The sequence below is a fragment of the Populus nigra genome, chromosome 10 (genome assembly GCF_951802175.1).
Source record: "Populus nigra chromosome 10, ddPopNigr1.1, whole genome shotgun sequence".
Taxonomy (NCBI): Eukaryota; Viridiplantae; Streptophyta; class Magnoliopsida; order Malpighiales; family Salicaceae; genus Populus; species Populus nigra.
The window spans coordinates 1,064,514-1,080,760 of NC_084861.1; the positions used below are offsets into that span (position 1 = coordinate 1,064,514).

Here is a 16,247-nt window from a genome sequence, read left to right on the forward strand (position 1 = left end):
AATAATTTGTTATTATTCACTGTTAATATTTGGATAAAGAGACCCGAAGTGGTAAATATCCAAAATAATTTTCTAGGAATAATAAATCCACACATATTCTTGAAAGAAGCCTTGATTATAATCGAGGACATTTCAATTTTTTACTCCAGGTTTACGAGCCGTGAGAGTATAAAACACTAAGAAAAAAAATAGGTTTTTTAAAGCGCTCTAAATTTCCTTAGATTTCTAATTTTTTTGTCTTTCCTCCTTGCGATTTACGAGTCGCAAACTCTTGAAAAAACTAAGGGGAAAATGAGCTTTTAAAGCACATGGAACTTCCTTGGATTTCTATCTTAATAAATTTAATTTGAATCAAACACAGATTTCAAGAGATCTGCATTGGTTCTCCTTGGTACTTTGTAGACATATCTAAGGGTGTGATCAACATTGACCAAGGGTTCTTTCTTTTTAGACTTTCAAGTCCAAGTTTGTTCATCATAGCAAAACGTATCCTAGGAAAACACCAACACCATAGCTATTATAAGGCAAACCAAACACCAAGCAGCTTACCTTAGGTAGGGCGTACTAGGGGTGCTAATACCTTCCCTTTACGCAACCAGTCCCTTGCCTTAGAATCTCTGAAAGACCAGTTAGGTTTCCTAGTGACCATAATACTAGGTGGCGACTCCACTTTACACAAAAACAAACAAAAGACCCGAAACCAACCGAGAATCACCGCGACGCCGCGCTCCGCTCGCGAGGGTGCGACAGTAATGATATAAGGTTTTAATGAGAATGCATTTTTAAGTATTAATCAAGTATCATGAGCAGAAATCCAAATTATTTTTTTTAATTTGTTTTATATTTTATAATTTAAAATATTTCAACTATCCTTCAAGTATCTTATACTGAAATATTAATTAATGTATTCATATAAATTATTTTTAATATTTTATAATTTAAAATATTTAAACTATCATTGAAGTATCCTAGACAAAAATCTTAATTAATGGTTTTTAAAAATGATTTTTATATTTTAAAATTTTAAAAAATTTAAACTATCATTGATGTATCAGACACGGAAATCCAAATTATTTTTTTGTAAAAATTATTTTTATATTTTATAATTTTTAAATATTTAAACTATCATTGAAGAATCATAGACAAAAATCTTAATTGATCCTTTTTATATAAATTATTTTTATATTTTATAATTTTCAAAACGTATAAACTTTTCTTAAAGTATCATAAATAGAAATCCTAATTACTTTTTTGTAGAAATATTTTTTATATTTTATAATTTTGCAAACACTTAAATTATCCTTCAAGTATTCTAAACAAAAATCTTAATTAATGTTTTTTTAAAAATTATTTTTATATTTTATAATTTTAAAACATTTAAAGTATCATTGAAGTACCCTAAACATAAATTAATTCTAATTACTTTTTTTTAGAAATTGTTTTTATATATTATAATTTTCAAATATTTAAACTATCATCGAAGTATTTTTTTTAATATGATTTTTATATTTTATAGTTTTAAAACAATTAAATTATCCTTGCAGTATCATACACAGAAATGCTAATTATTTTTTTATAGAAATTATTTTTATATTTTATAATTTTCAAACACTTAAACTACCCTGCAAATATCTACAAGTATGCTAGATAAAAATCTTAATTAAAGTTTTTTTTATAAATTATTTTGATGGTTTATATTTTAACTACATATAAATCATCTTGAGGTATCATGAACGGAAATTCAAATTACTTTTTTTTACAAATTGTTTTTATTTTTTATAAGTTTAAAACATATAAACTGTTATTTAAGTATCATACACAGAAATCCTAATAATATTTTTGTAGAAATTAGTTTTATATTTTATAATTTTTAAATATTTAAACTATGATTGAAGCATCCTAAACATAAATTTTAATTAATATTTTTTATAAATTATTTTTAAATTTTATAATTTTATATCGTATAAACTATTCTTGAAGTATCATAAATAGAAATCCTAATTATTTTTTTGTAGAAATATTTTTTATATTTTATAATTTTCAAACACTTAAACTATCATTCAAGTATTTTAGACAGAAATCTTAATTAATGTTTTTTAATAAATTATTTTTATATTTATAATTTTAAAACATATAAAGTATCCTTGAAGTATTATACACAGAAATCCTAATTATTTTTTTGTTGAAATTTGTTTCATATTTTATAATTTTAAAGTATTTAAATTATCCTTCAAGTATCCTAAACAGAAATATTAATTAATTTTTTTTATAAATTATTTTTTATATTTTATAATTTTAAATCATATAAACTATCTTTAAAGTATCATAAACAGAAATCCTAATTATTTTTTTGTAGAAATTGTTTTTATATTTTATAATTTTTAAAACACTCAAACTATCATTGAAGTATTCTAGACAGAAATCTTAATTAATGTTTTTTAATAAATTATTTTTATATTATAATTTTAAAACATATAAATTATCCTTGAAGTATGATACACAGAAATCCTAATTATTTTTTTGTTGAAATTTGTTTTATATTTTATAATTTTAAAGCATTTAAACTATCCTTCAAGTATCCTAAATATAAATATTAATTAATTTTTTCTTATAAATTATTTTTTATATCTTATAATTTTAAAACATTTAAACTATTCTTGAAGTACCCTAAATAGAAATTAATTCTAATTACATTTTTTTTTAGAAATTGTTTTTATATTTTATAATTTTTAAAACAATTAAACTATATTTGAAGTATTTTAGACAGAAATCTTAATTAATATTTTTTTATAAATTATTTTTAAATTTTTAAGTTTTAAATCGTATAAACTATCCTTTAATTATTATAAACAGAAATTCTAATTATTTTTTTGTAGAAATATTTTTTATAATTTACAATTTTCAAACACTTAAACTATCTTTCAAATATTTTAGACAGAAATCTTAATTATTATTTTTTTAATAAACTATTTTTATATTTATAATTTTAAAATATATAAATTATCCTTGAAGTATGATACACAGAAATTCTAATTATTTTTTTGTTGAAATTGTTTTTATATTTCATAATTTTAAAGCATTTAAACTATCATTCAAATATCCTAGACAGAAATATTAATTAATGTTTTCTTATAAATTATTTTTTATATCTTATAATTTTAAAACATTTAAAATATCCTTTAAGTACCCTAAACAAAAATTAATTCTAATTACTTTTTTTGTAGAAATTGTATTTATATTTTATAATTTTTTAAACACTCAAACTATCATTGAAGTATTCTAGACAGAAATCTTAATTAATGTTTTTTAATAAATTTTTTTTATTTTATAATTTTAAAACATATAAATTATCCTTGAAGTATGATATACAGAAATCCTAATTATTATTTTTTGAAATTTGTTTTATATTTTATAATTTTAAAGCATTTAAACTATCCTTCAAGTATTCCAGACATAAATATTAATTAATGTTTTCTTATAAATTATTTTTTATATCTTATAATTTTAAAACATTTAAAATATCCTTTAAGTACCCTAAACAAAAATTAATTCTAATTACTTTTTTTGTAGAAATTGTATTTATATTGTATAATTTTTAAAACACTTACACTACCATTGAAGTATCTTAGACATAAATCTTAATTAATGTTTTTTTAATAAATTATTTTTATATTTTATAATTTTAAAACATATAAATTATCCTTGAAGTATGATACACAGAAATCTTAATTACTTTTTTGTTGAAAGTTTTTTTATATTTTATAATTTTAAAGCATTTAAGTTATCATTCAAGTATCCTAGAGATAAATATTAATTAATGTTTTCTTATAAATTATTTTTTATATCTTATAATTTTAAAACATTTAAAGTATCTTCGAAGTACTCTAAACATAAACTAATTCTAATTACTTTTTTTGTAGAAATTGTTTTTATATGATATAATTTTTAAAATACTTAAATTATCATTGAAGTATCCTAGACATAAATCTTAATTAATGTTTTCATAAATTATTTTTAAATTTTATAATTTTAAAATATATAAACTATCCTTGAAGTATCATAAATAGAAATCCCAATTACTTCTTTATTGAAATAATTTTTATATTTTACAATTTTCAAACACTTCAACTATCCTTGACATGTTTTAAAATTAGAAATCCTTGAAGTATGATACACAGAAATCTTAATTAATGTTTTAAAATAGTAAAATATAAACTATCCTTGAAGTATCATAAATAGAAATCCTAATTATTTTTTTGTAAAAATATTTTTTATATTTTATAATTTTAAAGCATTTAAATAATTCTTCAAGTATTCTAGACATAAATATTAATTAATGTTTTCTTATAAATAAGTTTTTATATTTTATAATTTTAAAACATTTAAACTATCCTTGAAGTAACCTTAAACACAAATTAATTCTAATTACTTTTTTTGTAGAAATTGTTTTTATATTTTACAATTTTCAAATATTTAAACTATCATTGAAGTATCATAGAGAGAAATATTAATTAATTATTTTTATAAATTATTTTTATTTTCTATAATTTTAAAACATTTAAACTATCCTTAATGTATCATACACATAAATCCTAATAATTGTTTTCTTTAAATTGTTTTTAAAATTTATAATTTTAAAATATTTAAACTATCTTTCAAGTATCTTAAATAGAAATATTAATTAACGTTTTCTTATAAAATATTTTTTATATTTTATAATTTTAAAACATTTAAACTATCCTTTAAGTACCCTAAACAAAAATCCTAATTACTTTTTTATAGAAATGTTTTTTATATTTTACTATTTTCAAATACTTAAACTATCTTTTAAGTTTTCTAAACTGAAATTTTAATTAATTTTTTTTATATTTTATATTTTTAATACATATAAACTATCCTTGAAACGTACACAAAAATACTAATTATTTTTATATTTTATAATTTTAAAACATATAAGTTATCCTTGAAGTATGATACACAAAAATCCTAATTATTATTTTGTTGAAATTTGTTTTATATTTTATAATTTTACAGCATTTAAACTATTTTTCAAGTATCTTAAAAAGAAATATTAATTAATATTTTATTATAATTAATTTTTTATATTTTATAATTTTAAACATTTAAACTATCCTTGAAGTACCCTAAAGAGAAATTAATTCTAATTATTATTTTTTTGTAGAAATTGTTTTTATATTTTATAATTTTCAAACATTTAAATTATCCTACAAGTATCCTATACAGAAATATTGATTAATGTATTCATATAAATTATTTTTTATATTTTATAATTTTAAAACATTTAAACTATCCTTGAAGTACCTTAAATAGAAATTATAATTATTTGTTTTTGTTGAAATTTTTTTTATATTTTATAATTTTCAAATATTTAAACTATTTTTGAAGTATCCTAGACATAAATCTTAATTAATTTTTTTTATAAATTATTTTTATTTTTTATAATTTTAAATTATATAAACTATCCTTGAAGTATCATACACAGAAACCACAATTACTTTTTTGTAAAAATTATTTTTATATTTTATAAATTTAAATCGTATAAACTATCCTTAAAGTATCATAAACAGAAATCTTTATTAATGTTTTTTATATTTTACATTTTTAACACATATAAACTATCCTTAAAACGTACATAGAAATCGTAATTATTTTTTCTTATAAATTATTTTTATATTTTATAATTTTAAAACATATAAGCTATCCTTGAAGTATGATACACAGAAATCCTAATTATTTTTTTTGAAATTATTTTATAGTCTATAATTTTAAAGTATTTAAACTATCCTTCAAGTATCCTAGACAGAAATCCTAATTATTTTTTTATGGAATTGTTTTTTATATTTTACAATTTTCAAACACGTAAACTATCCTTTAAGTATTTTAGATAGAAATCATAATTAATGTTTTTTATATTTTATATTTTTAATACATATAAACTATCCTTGAAACGTACACCGAAATCATAATTATTTTTTCTTAGAAATTATTTTTATATTTTATAATTTTAAAACATATAAGCTATCTTTAAAGTATGATACACAGAAATCCTAAATATGTTTTTGTTGAAATTTGTTTATATTTTATAATTTTAAAGCATTTAAAGTACCCTTTAAATATCCTAGACATAAATATTAATTAATGTTTTGTTATAAATAATTTTTTATATTTGATAATTTTAAAATATTTAAACTATCATTGAAGCATCCTAAACAAAAATCTTAATTAATGTTTTTTTTATATAAATTATTTTTATTTGTTATAATTTTAAAGTATATAAACTATTCTTGAAGTAACCTAAACAAATATTCTAATTACTTTTTTTTTTGTAGAATTTGTTTTTATATTTTATAATTTTCAAATATTTAAACTATCAATGAAGTATCCTAGAGAGAAATCTCAATTAATATTTTTTATAAATTATTTTTATGGTTTATATTTTAAAAATATATAAACCATCTTTGAAGTATCATGAACAAAAATCAAAATTACTTTTTTTTAGAAATCATTTTTATATTTTATAATTTTCAAATATTTAAACTATTATTGAAGTATCATTGAGAGAAATCTCAATTAATATTTTCTATAAATTATTTTTATTTTTATAATTTTAAAATATTTAAAGTATCTCAATTAATACACAAAAATCCTAATAATGTTTTTCTTTAAATTGTTTTATAATTTATAATTTTAAAACCTTTAAACTATCTTTCAAGTATTGTAGACATAAATATTACTTAATGTTTTCTTATAAATTATTTTTTATATTTTATAATTTTAAAACATGTAAACTATTCTTAAAGTACCCTACACAAAAATTCTAATTACTTTTTTCGTAGAATTATTTTTTATATTTTATGATTTTCAAACACTTCAATTATCCTTCAAGTATTCTAGATAAAAATCTTAATTCATCTTTTTATATTAATGTTGTTTTATTTTTTATTTATAATACATATAAACTATCCTTGAACCATACACAGAAATATTAATTAAAGTTTTTTTTTATCAATTATTTTTATGGTTTATATTTTAAAAACATATAAATCATCCTTGATGTATCATGAACAAAAATTCAAATTACTTTTTTTTAGAAATTGTTTTTATATTTTATAATTTTAAAACATTTAAATTATCTTACAAGTATTCTATATATAAATATTAATTAATGTATTCATATAAATTAATTTTTATATTTTATAATTTTAAAAGATTTAAACTATCCTTAAAGTACCTAACATAAAAATCCTAATTACTTTTTTTGTAAAATTGTTTTTTATATTTTATAATTTTCAAACACTTCAACTATTGTTCAAGTATTCTAGACAAAAATCTTAATTGATATTTTTTTTATTTTATAGTTTTAATACGTATAAACTATCCTTGAAACATACACAGAAATCTTAAATAAAGTTTTTTTATAAATTATTTTTATGGTTTATATTTTAAAAACATATAAACCATCATTGATGTATCATGAACAGAAATTTAAATTAATTTTTTAGATATTGTTTTTATATTTTATAATTTTCAAAACACTTAAAATATCATTAAAGTATCCTAAACAGAAATCTTAATTAATTTTTTTTAATAAATTATTTTTATTTTTTATATTTTTAAAACATATAATCTATCCTTAAAGTATCATACATAGAAATCCTAATTATTTTTTTATAGAAATATTTTTTATATTTTTTAATTTTCAAACACTTAAACTAAGTATGCTAGACAGAAATCTTAATAAAAATTTTTTTATAATTTTTTTATGATTTATATTTTAAAAATATATAAATCATCCTTGAAGTATCATGAATAGAAATCCAAATTATGTTTTTTTAGAAAATATTTTTATATTTTATAATTTTAAAACATTTAAATTATTCTACAAGTATCCTACACAGAAATATTAATTAATGTAAATTATTTTTTATATTTTATAATTTTAAACATTTAAACTATCCTTCAAGTAACCTAAAAAAATATTCTAATTACTTTTTTTTGTATAAATTATTTTTATATTTTATAATTTTTAAATATTTAAACTATCATTGAAGTATCCTATAGAGAAATCTTAATTAATTTTTTTTATAAATTATTTTTATGGTTTATATTTTTAAAACATATAAATCATCATTGAAATATCATGAACATAAATCCAAATTATTTTTTTAGAAATTATTTTTATATTTTATAATTTTCAAATATTTAAACCATCATTGAAGTATCCTAGAGAGAAATCTCAATTAATGTTTTTTTATAAATTATTTTTATTTTTTATAATTTTAAAATATTTAAACTATACTTAAAGTATCATACACAAAAATATTAATAATGTTTTTATTTAAATTGTTTTTATAATTTATAATTTTAAAAAATTTAAACTATCTTTCAAGTATCTTAAACAGAAATATTACTTAATGTTTTCTTATAAATTATTTTTTATATTTTATAATTTTAAAACACTTCAACTATTCTTCAAGTATTCTAAACAAAAATCTTAATTAATATTTTATTTTATTTTATATTTTTAATACATATAAACTATCCTTGAAACATACACAGAAATCTTAATTAAAGTTTTTTTATAAATTATTTTTATGGTTTATATTTTAAAAATATATTAAGCATCCTTGATTTATCATGAACAGAAATCTAAATTACTTTTTTTTAGAAATTGTTTTATATTTTATAATTTTAAAATATTTAAACTATCCTTGAAATACTCTACACAAAAATTCTAATTACTTTTTTTTTTGTAGAATTGTTTTTTATATTTTATAATTTTCAAACACTTCAACTATCGTTCAAGTATTATAGACAAAAATCTTAATTAATATTTTTTTATTAATGTTTTTTTTATTTTATATTTTTAATACATATAAACTATCCTTGAAACATACACAGAAATCCTAATTACTTTTTTTTAGAAATTATTTTTATAGTTTATAATTTTAAAACACTTAAACTATCCTTCAAGTATTATACATAGAAATCCTAATTACTTTTTTGTAGAAATTTTATTTATATTTTGTAATTTTAAAATGTTTAAACTATCTTTCAAATATCCTAGACATAAATTTTAATTAATATTTTTTAAAATTATTTTTATATTGTATAATTTTAAAAACATACAAACTATCCTTGAAATATCATAAACAAAAATCATAATTACTTTTTTGTAGAAATATTTTTTATATTTTTCATTTTTTAAACACTTAAACTATCTTTCAAGTATCCTAAACATAAATCTTAATTAATTTTTTTAATCAATTATTTTTATATATATAATTTTAAAACTTTTAAACTATCATTGAAGTATGATACACATACATCATAATTATTTTTTTATTGAAATTTGTCTTATATTTTATAATTTTAAAGCATTTAAACTATCCTTCAAGCATCGTACACAGAAATATTAATTAATGTTTTCTTATAAATTATTTTTTATATGTTATAATTTTAAAACATTTAAAGTATCCTTAAAGTACCCTAAACAGAAATTAATTCTAATTACGTTTTTTTAGAAATTGTTTTTATATTTTATAATTTTCAAAACACTTAAACTATCATTAAAGTATCATAGATATAAATCTTCATTAATTATTTTTATGGTTTATATTTTAAAAACATATAAACTATCCTTAAAGTATCATGAACGGAAATCAAAATTACTTTTTTATAAAATTGTTTTTATATTTTAAAATATTTAAACTATCCTACAAGTAACTTATATAGAAATATTAATTAATGTAATCATATAAATTAATTTTTATATTTTATAATTTCAAAACATTTAAACTATCCTTTAAGTACCCTAAACAAATATTCTAATTACTGTTTTTTGTATAAATTATTTTTATATTTTATAATTTTCAAACACTTAAATTATCCTTCAAGTATTATAGACAAAAATCTTAATTAATGTTTTTAATAAATTATTTTTATATTTTATATTTTTAAAATATTTAAACTATCCTTAAAGTATGATACACAGAAATCCTAATTGTTTTTTTTTGTAGAAATTTTTTTATATTTTATAATTTTAAAGTATTTAAATTATCCTTCAAGTATTCTAAACAGAATTATTAATTAATGTTTTCTTATAAATAATTTTTTATATTTTATAATTTTAAAACATTTAAATTATCCTTGAAGTACCTTAAAGAGAAATTAATTCTAATTACTTCTTTTTTTGTAGAAATGTTTTATATATATTATAATTTTCAAATATTTAAACTTTTATTGAAGAATCCTAGACATAAATCTTAATTAATGTTTCTTTAAAATGATTTTTATATTTTATAATTTTAAAACATTTAAACTATCCTAAATAGAAATTCTAATAACTTTTTTCTTTAAATTATTTTTATATTTTATAATTTTCAAACACTTAAACCACCCTACAAGTACGTTAGACAGAAATCCTAATTAAATTTTTTTATAAATTATTTTTATGGTTTATATTTTAAAAATATATAAACCATCCTTGAAGTATCATGAACAGAAATCCAAATTATTGTTTTTAGAAATTGTTTTTGTATTTTATAATTTTAAAACATTTAAATTATCATACAAGTATCCTATACAGAAATATTAATTAATGTATTCATATAATTAACTTTTTATTTTTTATAATGTTAAAACATTTAAACTATCCTTGAAATACCTTAAATAAAAATTCTAATTACTTTTCTTTTGTAGAAATTGTTTCTATATTTTATATTTTTCAAATACTTAAACTACCCTACAAGTATATTAGACAGAAATTTTAATTAATATTTTTTAATAAATTATTTTTATATTTATAATTTTAAAATATATAAACTATTTTTGAAATATGATACATAGAAATTCTAATTAATTTTTTTGTAAAAATTTGTTTTATATTTGCATGAGCACAAACAACTAAATGAGCTTCAAAGTTCTAACTACATTGCTAAATGACTTCAAAGCATTTTGCATCATGTTCTGTCATGATGTAATAATTCTAAGATCACAAATGTTATCAAGTAAAATATAGATATACTAGAAGAACACGGTGTTTTCCTCCTATAGAAATGACAAGATTATAGATTTTGTCAAAAACAAATAATTCTATAGCAGTGACAAAATTTTATTTTTCTGTTGCTTTTTTTAGAAAACAAGTTTTCTTTATATTTTCTTGCTTTTTATACTTGGTATTTTTATTATTTTATATTTGATTTATTTATCACCATTTTTTTCTTAACTTTATTTTTTTAAAATATTTTTTTAGTTTTTTTTCTTTACCTTTTTTGAAAAAAAAATATTATTTTTTACACTTTGAATATTTATCACTTTACACTTGACCTATTTATACCATTCCTTTTGTTCTTAATCTTTATTCTTTTTGTAATTTGTTTTTAATTTTTTTTCTTTACATTTTTTATTTTTAAAATATTATTATACAAAAACTAAGAAAATAGAGTTTCACTGTAGCAATTACAATATTATTTTATTCTTCTGTCATGTTAAGAATTAGCTTTACATCTTTTTTATTTTTTTATTAACGCACATGATCTGTACTATATTTTATTATATGTGAGCATCGATTTTTTGATTCACGATTATATTTGTTACTCAATGTAAAAAAAACACGTTAATAACACTTACAAATTAATTCGTGTTAGAAAAAAATGTTCAACCTGTAGAGAGACAAGTTGAATAAACGTGTTAACACTTTGTTTTTTGCATTTATTAACATAAATGGTTCTCGATGTATATATTTAATTAAATGCATGCATAAGCCTTTTTTATTTATAATTAGATTTTTTAAATAAAAAAATACATTTGAAAAGCTTACAGACTTATTTATTTGTTTTTTTCAAAAGAAAAATATTTGACCCGTTAAAAACGCGAGTCAAATAACTAGACTTATCTATTTTAAGTTAAATTCAATTAAACTCAAATTTGACCCTATAGTTTATTTTTTTATATTAGTTTTATAGTTCTTAAAATCCTCCAAACCAGTTTTCATCCTTTAATAATAGTTATGAATTTCTTTCTTAAAAAAAAAAACAATGAATGATGTTGTTTGACTATTTTAATGCACCCTCAGGTATTTAAAATAAAATCTTTAATATAAAATCTTTAATGAAAGATATTAACATAAGAAGCTAGTCTAATTAATAAAAGAAATTAAAATTAATTATAACTCGATTCAAGATCTAATCATGGATTAACTTAAAACATTATCATTTCAAGAAAAATTGAAATGTGATCGCTATGAAATCTTTTTTTTTTAATTGTCAAACTTTCAGGTTTTTCAATTTCTTACCTATTTAATTCACCAATTTAATCGAGACAACCCTTCTACTTGGTTCCACATAAAATTCAGCCCGGTTCAAGTCTTAGGATTGACAGGTCATTGGACCGGATGGCGTTGAATATCACTGGTGCAAAGGGGCTGAAAAATTGTAAATAAAAGCTTTGGGGGCGTCCTTTACCATACGGTGCCGTTTTACCATTTCCTTCCCGACCCTAAAACCCTACCTTCCATACCCTCCCCAGTTTTCACTTCGCATGATGCTTCTAAGAAAAAAGCAGTCAGTCTTCTCCCTCCCTCCGTCTATTGAAAAATAGTTTGATCTCTTTATAAATAAATAAATAAATACTAAAGCCAAAAACAGTAAATAATGTCGGCCTTATCAAGAGGCCTCATTTCTCGTCTCCATCGGATACTGTCAGCCAATTCAAGAACACCTCCAACAGCAACAACAAAGTTCTACCTCTTAAGATGTTTCAGCGCTGATGCTCTGATCGATGGGTCCCAGGTTGAGTACCATCAACAAAGCCGGATCATTGAAGCAAATCCGGGTGTAATGACCCCAAATTCAAAGCGAACAGGAGTCATTGCAGTTAAATGTGGAATGACTGCTGTTTGGGATAAATGGGGTGCTAGGATTCCTATTACTGTCTTATGGGTCGATGATAATATTGTCTCTCAAGTTAAAACTGTTGAAAAAGAAGGCTTCTTTGCTTTGCAGGTACTATCATTTGCGTAAAGTCTCTTTATTTCTTTTTTATCTTTTTGTTGTTAATTTGGCCTCGCTATTGTGATTCTACTGTATGTTAGGTTGGTTGCGGGCAGAAGAAAGAGAAGCATTTGACGAAGCCGGAGGTGGGTCATTTTAGAGCTCAAGGTGTCCCCATGAAGAGGAAATTAAGGGAGTTTCCTGTTACAGAAGATGCTCTTCTTCCTGTTGGTACTTGTGTTGGCGTTCGACATTTTGTTCCTGGTCAATTTGTTGATGTCGCTGGAATCACTATGGGTAAAGGTTTTCAGGTCTATTTCTATTTCTCCTTCAGTCATCTTCCTTTTGCTTTCATTTTAGCCTATACGTTTTCCCTTTCCTTCTTAGTGTGTTCTTGTTGCACCTGTTTAAGCTTGAAAATGAGTTTACTAGAATCAGGAAGTTTGAATGAAATTGCCCAACATTTTTCTTTGTAGTAGGGTATCACTTGATTAACATAATTTAACTATCTGACTATATTGAAAATTTTACCAGGTCGCTGAGGAATTTTCTTACCTTGTTATTTGTGCATTGCTATTATCATAATGACAGCCAGTTTGCTTTGTCAATGGCATTAGAATGAGTAGTTCATCGGTTTCTTAGGTCCAAAGCTTATGCTTGTGATTATGTCTGCGAAAGCATGTTCTTTTTCATGTTTATTATTATTATTATTATTATTATTATTATTATTATTACATGTGATGAGTTGTACACGTTGTTACAAGAAAAATCCCTTTTCACAAGTTCCAGGAATTCTCTTGTTTAAAATTCTTGTTAATTCAGAGTGAGAAGAAAAGGTTTAGGATTTATTTGTCATGGATATTTACTGTTTTGTTTCCTATATAGGGTGGTATGAAAAGGCATGGATTTAAAGGAGGGCCAGCAAGTCACGGTGCATCCTTATCGCATCGAAGCATTGGTTCTACTGGTCAGAGGGATGCTCCTGGGAAGGTGTGTGTCTCTTTCTTCGAGTGAACTAAAGAGTGATTTGTCTGACCTATCATTATTTTAGACTCATAAAGCTAGGTAATGGGCCAAGATCCTCTGCTAGGACCTTTGGAAGAGACACTGACATGAATTCTGCCTTGAGTTGTGGCTGGAACCTTCCTGCCTGTGGAATATAATACATTCATTCTCACCATGACTATTGTACAATTTTTTTGTCAGCATTTGTTTCTTACTCCTTTAAGAAGATAGAGATCAGTGACACAGCTCAAATCAACTGAGTGGAAATTCTAAACTAGCTGGGTTGGCTACTGAACCCTCTTCCTACATGCTGTCCTGCCTAAAGCCATGTTCTTTGAGATTGGCTTGGTCAATCTCACTTCCTTATTTTGGTGATAAAAGTTACACAATCTGTTCAAGGATATCCCATTATTAAGGTCTCGTTGAGTATAGCACCACATATTTTTGTTGTATGTTGCTCCACTTCGTCTGTAGTGGTGATGATCTCTTGTCTCTTCTTGACAGGTATTTAAAGGCAAAAAGATGCCTGGGCGCATGGGTGGAGTTCAGAGAACGGTTAAAAATGTTTGGGTCTACAAAATAGATCCTGCAAGGAACCTGATGTGGGTGAAAGGCCAAGTATGGTTCTCAAACCAAATTTATCTTTTCATTAAAAAAAGAAATGAAATTTGAATAGAAAGTTAAGGAGGTTATACCATGCCTGCTGAAAATATTTGCTTTTTTGTGGTCTAAGTGCAATTTTTTTTGTATCACATGTGTCTTGTATCTAGGATGCCAGTTTGAAGTTTTGTTGAAGTAATGGTGAATAATGTTGAAGCATTCTGTAAAGCATGTAAAAGCAAGTTCATGTTTGGTGAAACAAGGATGGAGTCCACTGTCATGGTTTAAGTTTTCTTGTTGTTTAAGATGGGTGTCTAGGATAATTGGGTCTACGAGCAATTGCATTTATGAGTTATTACCCATCGCAATTTTTTTGTTCTGCAATGCTAGTCACATGTTCTATAATGGAGCAAAGAAAATTTATGAAACTTCGACACTGAAAATTAGAAGGATCCAATTCTTTTGGTCCCTGTCTTTATATCTCCCTCTTTTATCTTCCCCTTTTGTCTTGATGGATCTTAGTTGAGTCATATGCTTCCACCGCAATAAACCAAGCTTTCCAATCCTTTATGTCTCTCATCTGAAACAATCTTAATGGAGACTTTAATTATTTTCAGGTCCCTGGAGCTGAAGGGAACTTTGTGTTCATAAAAGATTCTGTTTACAAGAAACCTGATATTCAGATGCTTCCATTCCCAACTTACTTTGGTGCAGAAGATGATGATAATGCAGAACCTCTAGTTGCTGATCTTGGAGAAGTGGATCCGTTTATGGTTGCAGATTAGTTGATAGTTACAAAAGCAGGTTTTATTGCCTTGCAGTCACCTTTTCGGTGAACATGCATGCTTATGATGGGCTTACACTCTTATTAGCAATCAAATGAGGCTGTTAAACAGTTTTTTTTTTTTGGTCAAAGGACTGGAGGTGAAGGGATTGTAATTTTGTCATTGAGTTCATTTGACATGTTGGATTTTGAAATCGGTTGAACACCTTTTTTTCTCTTCCGGTATAACATGGGAAAGGTTTCCTCAAATAAATATAGGAACTTGTGGATGCCTAGCATGTGATGTAAAATTGTTGCAGAGTCACTGTTCGAAGCTGATGCATTGACTATTATGTTAAACTTGTTGGTTGATTTCTATGTTATTATCATGCATATGCTGAATGTGATCATCACTGGTACCTGTTGAAATAGAATGTTGGGGGTAGATATTTTGACCAAAAAAAAAGAAGTTAAGAGTAGCTTTTTTCTCATGTTTATTGCCATCATTTTACCATCAATCTCCACATTAATTTACATGATGATGATGATGATACATGATTAGATGATGTTATTTATTGAGATTATTTTTCTTATTAATATTAAGGTTGTAGATCTGGTACACAAGACACCAACTATCAAGTGGTTGATGTGAGCTCAAATCTGCGTTGGCTCAGCAGGTGTATGTTTGAAAAGTTTTTTTTTTTCATAGTAGAAAAGATAACAAGATGATGCAAGTATTGTAAATTCAAGTTTATCTCTCTATTAAACTCTTGATTTAGACTTAATTTAGGAGTTCAACATATTAAATATTAAGAAATAAAATTAATTAATTCAATTTAATTTTAAAACAAAATTCTCTTAAAAAA

The 16,247-nt window shown here is 21.8% G+C and overlaps 1 protein-coding gene across 1 annotated transcript; it reads left to right on the top strand.

Annotated features, from left to right (window-relative positions):
- The first annotated feature begins 12,482 nt into the window (after positions 1-12,482).
- LOC133704505 (large ribosomal subunit protein uL3m-like) lies at positions 12,483-15,741 on the top strand. The gene is made up of 5 exons (XM_062129340.1): positions 12,483-13,025; positions 13,115-13,324; positions 13,899-14,003; positions 14,523-14,636; positions 15,236-15,741. The coding sequence occupies exons 1-5, from the start codon at positions 12,675-12,677 to the stop codon at positions 15,401-15,403; spliced, it is 948 nt and encodes a 315-aa protein (XP_061985324.1). The 5' UTR covers positions 12,483-12,674; the 3' UTR covers positions 15,404-15,741.
- The last annotated feature ends 506 nt before the right edge of the window (positions 15,742-16,247 follow it).